Source organism: Pleurodeles waltl, chromosome 8 (genome assembly GCF_031143425.1).
Source record: "Pleurodeles waltl isolate 20211129_DDA chromosome 8, aPleWal1.hap1.20221129, whole genome shotgun sequence".
Lineage (NCBI taxonomy): Eukaryota > Metazoa > Chordata > Amphibia > Caudata > Salamandridae > Pleurodeles > Pleurodeles waltl.
The window spans coordinates 1515826679-1515841049 of record NC_090447.1 but is presented as its reverse complement, the minus strand read 5'-3'; the positions used below and the strand labels follow the sequence as shown (position 1 = coordinate 1515841049).

General features: G+C 46.0%; 1 protein-coding gene across 1 annotated transcript in view; it reads right to left on the bottom strand.

The window, feature by feature from the left end:
• LOC138249274 (butyrophilin subfamily 2 member A2-like) overlaps positions 1 to 14371 on the bottom strand; it is an 88655-nt gene that overhangs the window by 24004 nt on the left and 50280 nt on the right. Inside the window, exon 4 of the mRNA XM_069203237.1 lies at positions 12080 to 12478. Within this exon, the coding sequence (XP_069059338.1) occupies positions 12080 to 12478 (399 nt within the window). The remainder of the gene's footprint in view (positions 1 to 12079; positions 12479 to 14371) is intronic.

Sequence of the window (14371 nt, the reverse complement as noted above, 5' to 3'; positions counted from 1 at the left end):
ATTTTTGATAAGAGCCCTAGTTAGGAGTTTTCCAAATCAATGTTGCTAAATTGTTTTTGCATGAAGTCCCACATGCAGATGCTAATTTGAGGTTAGATGAGGATTCATTTGTTGCACGATGCAATTTGAGACCTTGTTATGCTGACTAATGTATGCAATTAGCCCATTACAGATTATAGTTTTAGTGGTTTGCGTTGCTATTATCGAATGCATTGTTATTCAAATGCTGCATAGATTGCATCTTTTTCGCCGTTATGGACAGCTATTAATGTTCATTTACATATATCCTTTGGTGTTGAGACACATTTATATCGTGCTAGCTTTGTTAATATAGGGAAATAAATTCATTAACTTTGAATGAACTGGTGTGGTTATTCATGGCCGAAAGGTCATGGTTCGCCGAAATGTTAATCAAAAGGAAGAATGGAGCACACTATTATTGATTTACTTCCAATAATAATTGAAACCCTGAGTCCTTTGGTTCTATTTAAACTTCAATAGACAACCATGGTACAGTTCAAATACATAATAAGTTCTACATATTGGCTACACTATTTGAAATTCACATTTAATACAAATAGAAACACACCTATACAAATAAAACTAATAATCAAAATAACAACAGAAAATTAGAGAAATAAATGTCACAAATTTGACACAACTCGTCTAGAAAGTCCATATCATTGAACTCCAGAGACTTAAAAGTCAAAAGACACCCAAGTCCAAAAAGTCCGTGACAAGGGTGTATGTTGTCCCATATGTTGACTTGAAGCAATGCAGTTTCTTAGTATCCAATGCGAAACAATTCGCTGCAGAATCCGAACCAAATTCAGCCGACACGTGTTTCGTCCCTAAAGGGACTTTCTCAAGGCTCGTCCCTTCGCATTTGGTATAAACTTTTCAAAATCTGTTTGTCCAGTAGGGTACAGGAGTGCTACACATCTGTACTTATTTCATTTCCAGTGGAGAGATTCCCGATGAAACATAATTTTCTAACCTTACTGCAGGCAATCCCGTTAGGGAAAAGCATCTTCTCGTGTCGAAACCGCAAAACCGAAATGTTTTCTGGATTAATTGTGAAGTGTTATGTTGATCAGGGCATTGCTTATGTTCGTTATTGATTATTGATTTGATTAAATTGACTAATCTCGGGTGAAGAGAGCCCCACTTGGTCGAAAGATTCATCGACCCAAGAGCGTCCAAATACAGGTAATTTATTAGGACGGAACGCTCTATCAGTAGATGGTAGCAGAGGACGGTTTCGCCCTTTGGGACCCCACTCGGGAGGTAATGGTTACGCCCTTTGGGACCCCACTCGGGAGGTAACGGTTTCGCCCTTTGGGACCTCACTCGAGAGGTAACGGTTTCGCCCTTTGGGACCCCACTCGAGAGGTAACGGTTTCGCCTTTTGGGACCCCACTCGAGAGGTATATGGTGTTGAATTGAAGGTTACGCTCTTTGAGACCTCACTCGAGAAGTATATGGTGTTGAATTAGATTTTTCTTGGGTAAAACAGATTAAGAGAATGATGATGCCCTAAGTCCCCCGCGACTTTCCCGGGATCTCGGAGCTTGCGAATGGAGAGAATGGAGGTGTGAAATCGGCGTTGGCGGTACTAGTGACGGTATGAGTGAAGTTAGGATTTTGCGCTTGCACAGCTTATTGCCGCAGATTGTTTGAAGAGGTTGCGAGGATTTTAGAGAATAGCGGAGGTGCGACTCCGAGTGTGAGAGTAGGGAAGTCGTCGAACTTCATGTGCATGTGGCGCTTTGTGCAGAAAAAGGTCCACGTGGTTGTTGTTGTTGAGACGGGCCCTGCGAGGTCAAGAGACTCCGGAGTATGTTGAAAAGTGTATGAGACACTTGTTTTATGTTGTGGTCTGGTCGGTTTAATAGGTTGACCGGGCGTGGTCAACGAGTCGGTACGTGTGTTAAGGGAGTGAAAGAAAACTTCGACTTCGGGCTTTGACAAATTCTAAGTGCACTAGAATAGATCACTGACAAGTTGAGAGCAGAGTCTGCGGGTCAGAATTTGCTTGCGGAAGTGGGGACCGAGAAAGATGGAATAACTGCCGAGGCTAGTGAAAAATCCCTAAGGTCCTGAAGCAATTGTGTTACCCTTCCTGTAGTAAACCGACAGATCTGTTTTATTATTATTTGGTTGCTCGCGATACATGCTAGAAGTTGTTACGAGAGGAGCTGAGTGAAGGAGGACAAGCCGCGAGGCTTTGTCAGCCGCAGTGTGTGTGAGTGTGACGTCACTAGGAGCCGCGCTGGGATAGGTTGGTTGCAGAGAAGGGTCGCGCACGGATTGGACGCAGTCCGTGGGGCTCGATTGGAAGGGGAAAGGCAAGCGAAGAGTATTCCGAGAATAAAAGTCACTTATTGATTACAAACTTTGTGAAATAAAAGACGAGAAAATAAAAAATTTTAAAGCATTAAAGAGTGCGATGAAGGGGGAGTCTTACATTAAAGCGAGCGTAGGAGAGGAGACGCCACCCGAAGGTACACCAGCTTACATTGTAATGGAGGAAAGGGGGGTAGCTCCGTGCCTTTGGCTAAAGCAATGGCACAAGCTGACAGAGAGACATGGGAGCGTAGCGTTCCCGATCCATGGGACATTCAATATAAGGATCCTAGAGAATTTGAGATTCGCGATGTACGACATGAAGGTACCTCCAAGGCCAGCACAGTTTGAGGCTCTAGCGGTTTGGGAACTAATGGCTAGACAGCAACAGCAAAAGAAGTTCGAGGTCAGGATAAGAAAGGTAGAAAATACACTAGCGGACGCTAGGTGGGATAATGCACAGAAGGTGTGGAGGTCAGATATATTGCAGGGGATAAAATTGTTTCCCGCAATTGCTAAGGAAGAAGAGGCGACAGGCAAGAAAGCTACCTGTAAGACAAACAGGAGGTGTTCCAAAGATAGAGAGGACGAGGAAAAGTTAAGGAGAGAAGACGAGTCAGAGGATGAGGAGTTCATCATGCAATTGCTGAACGACCATCCACCACCTTATGCAGAGAGTGAACAGGGTCCAAGTACCAGTTCTGCCCCTCCGGCACCGGTACAGAATAATGAAACTCCGAATTCAGAAACGCCATCGGGATCTAAGGACCCGAGTTTACTGTTCACCCCGCAGATACCGCAGGTTAGGAGAATATATCCAGATGTGCCTATGTTGAAAACAGCAGAAAATTATCAGCCGCAGGTCCCAAGGTACTACAGCAGTGACAACAGTACGGGAATGATTCTAGATCCAACCGTAATGGGAGTACAGAATGGTCGCAACCCAACATTGGCACAAGCTGAATCAACCCAGCTTTTGATGCCTCAAAAGCAGATGCAGGGGGGTACCGCACATGCTCAGATGACGGGGAGTCAGACGGGCATGCCGGCAATGATGACCCATAGTGTGGGAATGAACATGCCTCAGAACCTGGGGAATGGACAGAACCCAGATGCGATATCCCTACCCATTACTGTAGGTCCACCGGTACCTTTGTACATTCAGCCTAACTCAGGTATGAGCGGTCAAGGATCAGTGGTGCAGAATGGGACGGAAAGGAGGTGCATAGAAAACACTCCAGAGACAACTCCGATAGCGGCTCTGCCAACTGGATCTGGGTCCTTGATGGAGTTTAGTCCCATATGTGCTCAGTCAACAGTGGTGAGGTCGAGTCCCCCACTGATGATACCGCTATCATCGAACACTGAAAAGTTGCCGCAACCATCAATGGCAGTCGATGTGAATGCTACACTGATGGGGTTGAATGCGCAACAGCTGACACAGTGGTTCAACAGTCTGAATTCCACACAAAGCTCAGCCAGTGGGAAGGGAGAAGACTATCTGAATAGGGTCAGGTTGAACATGGACGCAGAAGAATTGGTGGAAGGGACTATGGGTTTGAATAGGTTAGAGTCCTACTCGGAAGAAGAGCTGAGGTATCTATGTCCCAGGATTACGAGAGAAGTGAACAAGGTACATAGAAGGTTGCAAGAAATAGCTGACAAAAACGGGGTTGAGATAGACAAGACAAAACACTTGAGCAGGAGCTATAGATTGGATTTCGGGACCACAGACTTTGAACACATGAGGTCAGCAGGCATGAAAACGCACCTTAGAGAATTGCTGCAGAGTGCACAAGTGTGGGGGTGCTTAGACAAATGGGAAAGTAGATGGGCAAAGAAAAAGGAAAAGAAGAAAGACAGTGTCCCAGAGCATAAGGAGAAAAGACCACAGAGTAGTGATGCAATAACCATGTTACCAATGAGGGAGACAGCAGGGGGAAAATTAATACATGTACCGTGGCACAGAAGCGACATTCAGTCTTTTACGGATGATTTTCCCAAACTGAGAGAGAAACCGATTGAATGGTATCAACAGACTGATAGGTTTGTGAAGCTTGCAAAATGTCTTTGGGAAGACCTGAACACCCTCTTTGAGATTGTGGTTCCGGCAGATTTGTGGGAAGACTGCAAAAGGGCTGTAGGTTGGCCGACAAGTGAACCAGAGAGGGACAGGGATACGGGTGCACCATCACCTATGGTAATGAGCTTGTACTATAAGGTGATTGAGCATTTGAAGACGAAGGTTGCCGCGAAAAATGTGGATTGGCAGAAGATTGATCGAACTGCCCAAGAGGCTAAAGAGTCGATTCATGGTTACTATGAGAGGTTGTTGAAGGCGTTCAAGAACTACAGTGGCACGGAAACAATAGAGGCGAAGGACATGCTTCATTTTGTGTTTAGATTTGTGGAAGGGCTGAGACCAGAGATAAGTCAGATGATAAAGACGCATTTGATTTGTTGGCAGTCGAAACCGATTGATGAGGTGTTGAATTATGCGAAATACTGTAGCGACGAAATTGAAGTGAAACAGAAAAGGTTGAAAGAGAAAGTGATGGTGATGCAACTTAAAGCAGCTCAGACAGGTTTGCAAGGGTTGCAAGGGTTCCAACAGCAGATACCGCAGCCGCAGCCGCAGGGAAACATGGTGTTTCAGCCACAGGCGAGAGGCAGAGGCAGAGGAGGCTTTGGGAGTAATGGTCCGGATTTGAACACTGTTGCGATTCCGAATGGTGTGCAGGCAATGAAAAGGGTGATGCCGTGTCACGTGTGCGGAATCGTCGGACATTGGAAACGCGAGTGCCCGATGGTGGTGCAGGAAGGTGCAGGTGTTGGCCAGCAAAACAATGATGTCAATGCATTCCAGACAATGAGGGGACCGAAAATGAGAGGTCCAAACCCAAATTTTCAGACCATAAATAAGCTGCAGGGATTACAGCCCATGCAGCCGCAGCAGATGCAGATGCCCCGTATGCAGATGACGCAAATGCAGCCAATGCAACAGCAGTTTCCCATGGTACCTAATCAGCAAATGCAAATACCTTTGGCACCAGTGAGTCAGCAGCAAGTGATGGTTCCTCCACAGGTCTCGGGTCAGGTGATGAATACAAATGGCACAGTACAACAGTTCCCACTACACAGTGAGAATGGAATAAACAATGTATGGGAGAGTGAAAGTTCAGATGAGGAGGGAAATTGTGTGCTTGCAGCATCCTTGGAAGTCAATCAAAAGGGTCCGTATGTGGAGGGAAGAGTTATGGGTCATTGTGTTTCATTCTTGGTTGACACAGGAGCCACACGTTCAACTGTTAGGAGCATTGAAGTACCAAATTTGCCACTCTCAGGGAGAACAGTTCAAGTAGTGGGAGTAGCAAACAGGCACCTGACGAACCCAATCACAGATCCAGTACAAGTCAGAATTGGTAACTATCAAGGGTTACATAATTTTGTGGTATGTGACTCAAGCCCGATAGCACTGTTAGGGAGAGACCTATTGTGCAAATTGGGATGTTCGATTATGTGTTCGAGCGATGGAATTAGAATTCAGACGAGCAGTGATGGGGAAGAAGAGGACAGTGTAGAAGGGGATGAGATGGAAAGTGTCGATGAAGAATATCCTCTGATTAACCTTTTTCCGATGATAACTGAAGAAGATATTCCAGCTGAATTACGGGAAACAGTTGGAAAGGAAGTGTGGGATATGACAGGAAAAGAGGTGGGATTGATGAAAGGAGTGGAACCAGTGAAAGTGACCGTAAAACCCAATGTGACCTTTCCCCAGACCCCACAATACCACATGGCACAAGATACCCTCATGAAAGTCGCCCAACTCATTGACGAGTTTGTAAAACAGGGAGTACTGAAAGAAGTGTTAAGCAGTCCATGTAATTCACCAATCATGGGACTAATAAAGCCGAGTGGAAAGGTCCGAATTGTGCAGGACTTGAGGAAAATAAATGACATCATAATTAAATGCTGCCCTGTAGTACCGAATCCAGCTGTGATAATGTTCCAAATCCCTTGCGATGCCGAGTGGTTCTCAGTCATCGACTTGTCACAAGCATTCTTTTCGGTGCCTCTTCATGAGGACAGACAATTTCTCTTTTGTTTCAAATTCTTAGACAGAGTTTACAGTTGGTGTCGAATTCCTCAAGGGTTTTCTGAGTCACCGTCAATTTTCAATCAGATTCTAAAGAAAGACTTGGAAGCGTTAGAATTGCCATTCGAGTCAACCCTAGTACAGTACATTGATGACTTACTGATTGCATCTAAGACAGAAAGTGGCTGCACAGCCGACACCATTGCTCTACTGAACCATTTGGGAAGGAATGGACACAAGGTGTCTCCTTCAAAGTTGCAGTTCTGTCAGAAGAAAGTGAAATACTTGGGTCATCAAATAGAGAAAGGGTCACGGAGAATAATGAAGGAAAGAATAACAAGTGTACTTCAAATGAGTCCACCAAAGACAAGGAGGGAGGTGAGGAAGTTTTTGGGGATGGTGAGCTACTGTCGCCAATGGATTCCCAACTTCTCAACTCTAGCAAAGCCTTTACTGAAACTGACCCAGAAGGATGCCTTGGATGACATTGAGCTGAAAGGAGATGAGATGGATGCTTTTATTGAATTGAAAGAATGCATGTGCAGGGCTCCAGCTTTAGGTATGCCTGATTACACAAAGCCTTTCACATTGTTTTGTCATGAACGTGATGCATGTTCTTTGTCTGTCTTGACCCAAGCCCATGGTGGCATAAACAGACCAGTAGCGTATTTTTCAGCTACTTTGGATCCGGTCGCAGCAGCACTGCCAGGGTGTTTGCGCGCCGTAGCAGCAGTTGGTATCAGCCTCACTCAGAGTGAAGGAATAGTGATGGGACACCCATTAACAGTCATGGTCCCTCACTCAGTTGAGATACTTTTGACCCGCTCCCGAACGCAACACATGACTGGAGCAAGACTCACAAGGTATGAAACAATAATTCTGGGCTCACCGAATGTGCAGCTGAAAAGGTGCACTACGTTGAATCCAGCAACCTTGCTTCCTGGTGAAAATGCTGAAATTGAGAACGCTGAAGACGTCGAGCACGACTGCCTTCAGGTGACTGAATTTTGCACAAAACCCCGACCTGATATTAGGGATACTAAGCTTGATGAAAAAGACCAAATTGTTTTTGTTGATGGGTCATGTTTAAGAGATGCATTGGGAATTCTGAAAGCAGGATATGCTGTATGTACTGTAACAGGTGTCTTGGAAGCGTCCTGGCTTCAAGGAGTCTATTCCGCACAAGTAGCAGAGCTTGTAGCCCTTACAAGAGCATGCCAACTGTCTACATTGATGAAGGTTACCATTTACACTGACAGTCAGTACGGGTTTGGAATTGTGCACGACTTTGGGCAACTATGGTCACAGAGAGGTTTCCTGACCTCTTCAGGGTCCCCAGTGAAAAACGGGGAGAGAATAAGGGAATTGTTACACGCCATTCAGATGCCAGCCGAAATTGCAGTGGTAAAGTGTAGTGCTCATACAAAAGGACAGGACTATGTTTCCCTGGGAAATGCATATGCGGATCAAGTCGCAAGATTTTGTGCCTTGAACTGTATATTGCTCAGGGATGAATGGAATTTGATAAGTGAGCCAGAGCTCGAACCAGCTGAAGCATTTGCCTTGAAGGTCGTGGATACAATGGATGAACTAAAAGCATTACAGAATAGCGTCAGGGAGGATGAAAGAGCTTCCTGGATTAAGTCACAATGTACAAGGAGACCAGATGAGTTATGGGTTTCAAATGAGGGAAAATTTGTTTTACCAAATAGTCTCTTATCGCAGCTAGCGCGGTTCTATCATGGGCAGGCTCACCTAGGGAGAGATGCCATGATAAGATTGTTCAAAACTGATTGGTTTAACCCCAGATTCCGTCAAGTTGCAGAAGCAGTTTGCCATCGTTGTGTCATTTGTCAGCAGATGAACCCAGGAAAGGGAACGGTTGTGAACATGAGCCACATTGGCAGGGCGAGTGGCCCGTTCAGCAGAATGCAGATGGACTTTATTGAGATGCCTGTGCATGGAGGTCTGAAGTGTGTGTTGGTTATTGTGTGCATTTTTAGTCACTGGATTGAAGCATACCCCACACGTAGAAATGACAGCCTTACAGTTGCAAAACTATTGTTGAGGGAGTTGATACCACGTTTCGGATTCCCGATCTCTTTAGAATCAGATAGAGGAAGTCACTTCAATAACGAGGTGATAAAGTTACTTTGCGCAGCGCTGAACATTGAGCAAAAACTGCATTGTAGCTATCGCCCTGAAGCCTCAGGACTGGTGGAACAAATGAATGGTACACTGAAATCAAGAATGGCGAAAATATGTGCATCGACAAATTTGAAATGGCCTGACGCATTGCCTTTGGTTTTAATGTCAATGAGAAACACCCCTGACAGAAAGACTGGATTGTCCCCGCACGAAATTCTCATGGGCAGGGCCATGAGACTTCCTGCAGTTCCCGCAAACGCGCTTTTGAATATTACAGATGATATGGTGTTAGACTACTGCAAAGGTCTGGCTGACGTGGTTCGCTCTTTCTCTCACCAGGTGGAAGCAACCACCTTGCCACCGATCCAAGGTCCAGGACACACACTGAAAGCAGGTGACTGGGTCGTGATAAAGAAGCACGTGAGGAAGTCGTGTCTGGAACCCCGTTGGAAAGGCCCTTTCCAAGTGATCCTGATGACCACTACCGCTGTGAAGTGTGCGGGAGTTCCCAACTGGATTCACGCCAGTCATACAAAGAAAGTGTTGTGTCCCACAGATGAGGAAGTTGAAGCGCTGAAACTGCCAGTACCTGATAACAAAGTTCCGAGCGCTGAGACAGAGCAAAACAGAACTAGAAGCGAACAGGCAGAGATAGAGGAGAGAGAAATATTCTCTGAGGACGAAACAACCGATTCACTTGGGGAAGACCAAGGAGAAACCTCAGACAGCGACGAAGCAGCTGAAGGTAACAAAGAGCCTGAAGAAAGTAACGGTGACAAAGGGCTCGAAAGAGGTGAAGAAGTAGGAGAGCCTGATCAGAGGAGGGCTTTCCCAGAAGCAGACGGTACAGAAAACGAAAAGGAAAACCTGATTGACTCCCCAGAAGGAGGGGACAAGGCAGAACAGAACGAAACTGTTCAAACTTCCTCAGAAGAGATCGCAGGTCCATCAAGTGGACACAGTGCAAAGAGAAGACCAAGTATATCACCAGTAAAACTAAGAACTAGAGAAAAGTTGAACGACAGTGAAGGGCCAAGAGTGAAAGAGAAAAGAAAGGAAGTGTCTGTCGTGGTACCAACATCAAGTGAAGAAAAAGACTTGGCCAAAGAGGAAAGTACCAGTGAGGCAGAATCAAAGAGAGATGCAAAATTGAAAAGGAAAAGGATACCAAACAGGAGATATTCCGGTCCAGAATGGGCATATGTAGTCAATTACGATTGGACCGACGAATTTGTATCTCTTAGCCTCGAGAACGAAGAAGAAGAGATACCAATAGAAAAGAAAAGTTTTATGGACACTATTGACTGAAAAACTGATAAATGACATTGCTTGCTATAATCTAACGTGATACAACCAGCTGAGACATTGCTAAACCGGATGAGACATTTGCTAACTTGATAAGACTTTGATAACCTGATTGACTCTTAAACCCGATTTGAGACAACGTTGCTAACTGATAAAAGACTGAGTTATTGCCGAATTGAGACAAATGCTGCTAACTGATAAGTGACTGGGCTCCTGAAGAAAACTGTGTGAACATTGCACTCGTACAGCTTTGTAACTAATTGCTAAATCGTTTCTTTATAGGTGCTTCTAGCTCTCTGATTCTATACAGATCATGACTAAGTACGCTACACAAAACAGTAGAGTGAAATATTGTAAATATGCGTGTATAGGCTTGATAACTGCATGTGTACTAATAATAATGGCAATAGTGCTTGCAACGCGTGGTAAGGGTGAGAATGAGAAAATTGATGGTTCTACTTCTGCTCCTGTTACTGTCACTGAACTAACCGCATTGAAAAGACTAGAATTAGATGAGAGACACTCGCATGATAAGAAGGAACTTTCGTATAATGTTTTCTATCGCCTACTAACAGAATATGTTGAGACTATGGATGCGAAAGATTGTTATGTGTGTACACAGATACCGACATCGGTAACGGAAGGGGTGACTTATCACCACATGCCTCTTACATATGGGATTACATGTAGTTTAGTAACTTCTAGATTTTATGGTCAAACTAACATACAGTATTTTTATTCAAATTATGATGTTACCTTTGCATATGTTCCTATAATAACGCAACTAAGCCAGATTGCTAAAGATTGGGATGCTAAAATAATGAGGGAATTTTTCGAGCCAATGCAACCTTTTGAAACAGCTCACGCTCATAGGGAGAATCTTACCTGCTTGCTCTCTACAGTAGAAATAAGCTTTTTAGATCGCACAGATGATAGAAGGGCACAAATGAATGCGAAATTAGAAAAAGAGCTAAGTAAGAGGACTTCAGTAGATAATTATGCTTTTGCCGCAATAAAGACACAAGGAAAAATAGCTTTAGACGCTTGGCATGTAGGGAAATGTTGTATATATTGTGGTGAATCTTAGGTTTCCAGGCTTACTACCGGCAATTAAACACCCAAAAGGTGATGGGATGAATGCGTGCAAATAGTCGTACCAGTGGCAATCGCTCAGTGTCGCATTCTAACCGTTTGTTTTTCGCCCAGTGGACAGAAGCCCCCCTAATGCAAATCTGTAGCGACCCTGTTCCTCTTAGAAACAGTTCACCCTGAACCTTGGTCCTCTCACGCCTCCGCCCTGCACCCCACTGCTTTTTTAATTGGGACATTTGAGATTCAGACCTCCGGAGTTTCACTGACTTAGCTACACCCCTGTCCATATCCTCTCATTGGCTCTTTTTTTGCCCAGAATTTTATAGTCTGGTGCTCTGCACTTTTATTCAGCTACTGCTTCACCTTACATGAAAAAGTAAAAAGATTAAAGACCAATTCCAGGCCAACTTCATGTATCTGAGTGTGCAAGTTACTATTGTGGCTACTACAAAGGTTTTCCCCATCCTTAGGCAATTAAAACAAAAGGAGCAAGTAAATTGTCCACCCCCTGACATAAACTGACAGACACAAGTTACAAGATTAGCTATGCATGAATCGTAAATTGCAAGGGATGCTGATGAAAAAGGCTGAGGAGGGGTGGTAAAAAATCGACAGATCCTATTACTGGGCGAGTGGTGGATGCTTGTCAACATCTCTAGCCACCTTGCTAAGGGTCTGATTAAGAGGCCCTTTGTATTCTCCAATTGCCTAGTAACACGGGGCTGGGGTTGCAAGTTAGGCTTCAACTCTGTGGCTGTGTGATGGCTCACCTGGTTTCTCTGCCTACTCAGTAAGTGAAGTCTCCTGATAAAATAGGAAATGAGGATTTGGGGGATTGGGACTGCTATTACTAATTTCCCTTGCAGTTCCTCATGCTCCTCTTGCAATCCCTGGTAACTCCAACCCCCTGGAGTTACCAGTACCCCTTGTATCACTTACTCTGAATGATGGAGACCTTGTAATAAAGCCTTCAGCCTTCTACTTCTGCAAGACTTCCAAGAGCGAGTCAAGTGGCAGGGAAATGAGAGGGGAACGAGGGATGAGAACGAGATAAGTTAGTCAATTGTGGAATGTGGCTACCGTGCTTACCTTCCACCAGGAGTTTCATCACTCTCTCCCCTACACCGTGTGGGCTTTTGGCTTTGCATGTGTACACCCCTTCGTCTGGGAAGCCGACGTTCTCGAGCACTAGTGTGAGCACCCCCTCTCCGAACTCCTCGTGCGAGAGCTGGATGCGACCCTGGTACTCGTAGCTCTGCTCCTCGTGTAGCTCCTCATTGTTGCTGTAGGTGACCAAGATCTTCGGCTCCTTGAACTCGAAGGTCTGCTGGATGTAGGCGTAGATGTCGGATACCTCGATCTCCTCTACTATGTCCTCGCGCTGCCAGCTGAAGGACAGCTGGTCTGTACCCTCGACAAAGGTGAGCTCACAGGGGAGGGTCACTGTGGAGAAGGGACGAGCCTTGATTTCCTTCATGGCACCAGCATCTGGAAGGGCAGAAAGGGAGACAAAGGTTCAGGATCAGAAGGGAAGCAATAAAAAATAATGCCCACCAATTCTGAGGGTTGGATAGAAGTAACTGCTATAGAGACTTCTTCTTATGTACTCTCTACACACATTTGTCTGGAGACCAGGCTTACTGAATGAGTGAGTAGGTGAAAGCAGTGGCTTGTGTGCAGATCACCGATAGGAGGGTGAATGTGAGCTCTTGATCATCTGAGCTGGCAGTGAGCGACATAGCCTACAGGGAGTTGGGTGACTGGCTGGTATCCGACAGCAAAGAGAGGGTGGTCTGATGATCCGCATTGGCAGCGACTGTAGAGTAATTCGCGTTTCGAGAGACAGTGATTGCCCAGGTGGGTGGAGGGGTGTGTCTAAAGCTTGCCTGAGTGAGACGGTTCTGTGAATTGCAGGACTTTAAATTTCTAGGCTGAGTAACAGGATGGATCTGGTAAAGCCTCCACCCAAAGGTGCACCCCATAGGGTGAGAAAGGACATTAGCAGGATCCCAAGAGTTGTACAGATGGCCGGTACAAAGTCTGCACAACTTCCCTTGTGTTTGTCTGCTTGGAGAGAACAAAACGGCCCCTGAACTGGATGGCATATGGACAGCAGTGTCTTTGTTCGGATTAGTTTCTTTGGTATTGCTTGAAGGTACTTTAGTTCTGTGTCTTTGGCCATGAATCATCTGCTGAAAGCTGTGATCTCCTGGTGTAAGTCACTACTCTGAGCTTCTGCCCCAACCAACCAAGCAAGCAAAAAGGGGGGTTCCCTCCTGTGCAGAATTACCCTCGCTCTGAAGGTGTCCTGGAGCTCTATGGGAGTGCATTGCAAAGGCCCAATGTAAGAATGCATTCATACATTCACTCATGCTTACAGCAGTGCTTCTGTGACCCTTGACCCTGGGTGCATAATAGGAGAAGGGTCAGGCACCATTGCTTACTAGTACAAATCAAAGAAATCCCCCACATTTCCTGGGGTTTGTTGAACCTGATGCAGCTTTCTTGATCATTTTAATGCTTTTCGCATCACTTCAGCCTTGTGATGAATGTGAACAATGGTGTAGGCCTGCAGAGCATGTAGTGAACCCACTGGACCTGCTCTCGATCCGCTGGACCTGCACTGCTACTACTGGACCTGCACTGCTACTACTGGACCTGCACAGTGCCCGCTGGGCATGCATTTCTCCCGCAGGGCTTGCAGTGCATCTGTTGAGCTTGCACTAAGTCCACTGGACCTGCCCAGCACCTACTGGACCTGCACTGTATCCACTGGTTCTGCACTGCTACAGATGGGCCTGCACTGTGCTCACTGAGTCTGCCCTGCACCTTCTGTATTGACACTGCATCCACTGGGCCTGCACTCTTACTATTAGGTCTGAACTGTGCCTACTGGACCAGCACTGCATCTGCCCTGCAAGCGCTGGGCCTACATGGCACCCGTGGGGCCTGCACTGCTACTGCTGGGCCTGTCAGCATCTGCAGGGCCTGAACAGAATTTGTTGAGCCTGCACTACACCCACTGGATCTTCACTACATCTGGTGTGCCTGCACTGTTACCTGCTGGAGGTGCATTGTGCCAACTGGGCCTGCACTGCTACTGCTGGGCCTGTACAGCACCGGCTAGACACGCACTGCTCCCGCTGGGCCTGTGTTACATCTGTTGAGCCTGCACTGAGTCCACTGGGCCTGCCCCGCACCTGCTGGACCTGCACTGCTACTGCTAGGCCTGCACTGTGCCCACTAAGCAAGCCGCTGCACCTGTTTGTACTGAGTGTGCCTTGCAACGCATGGGCCTGCACTGCTGGGTCTGTACAGCACCTGCTGCTCGTGAACAGTATCAGTTTGGCATGCACTGTACCCACTGGATCTTCACTACAT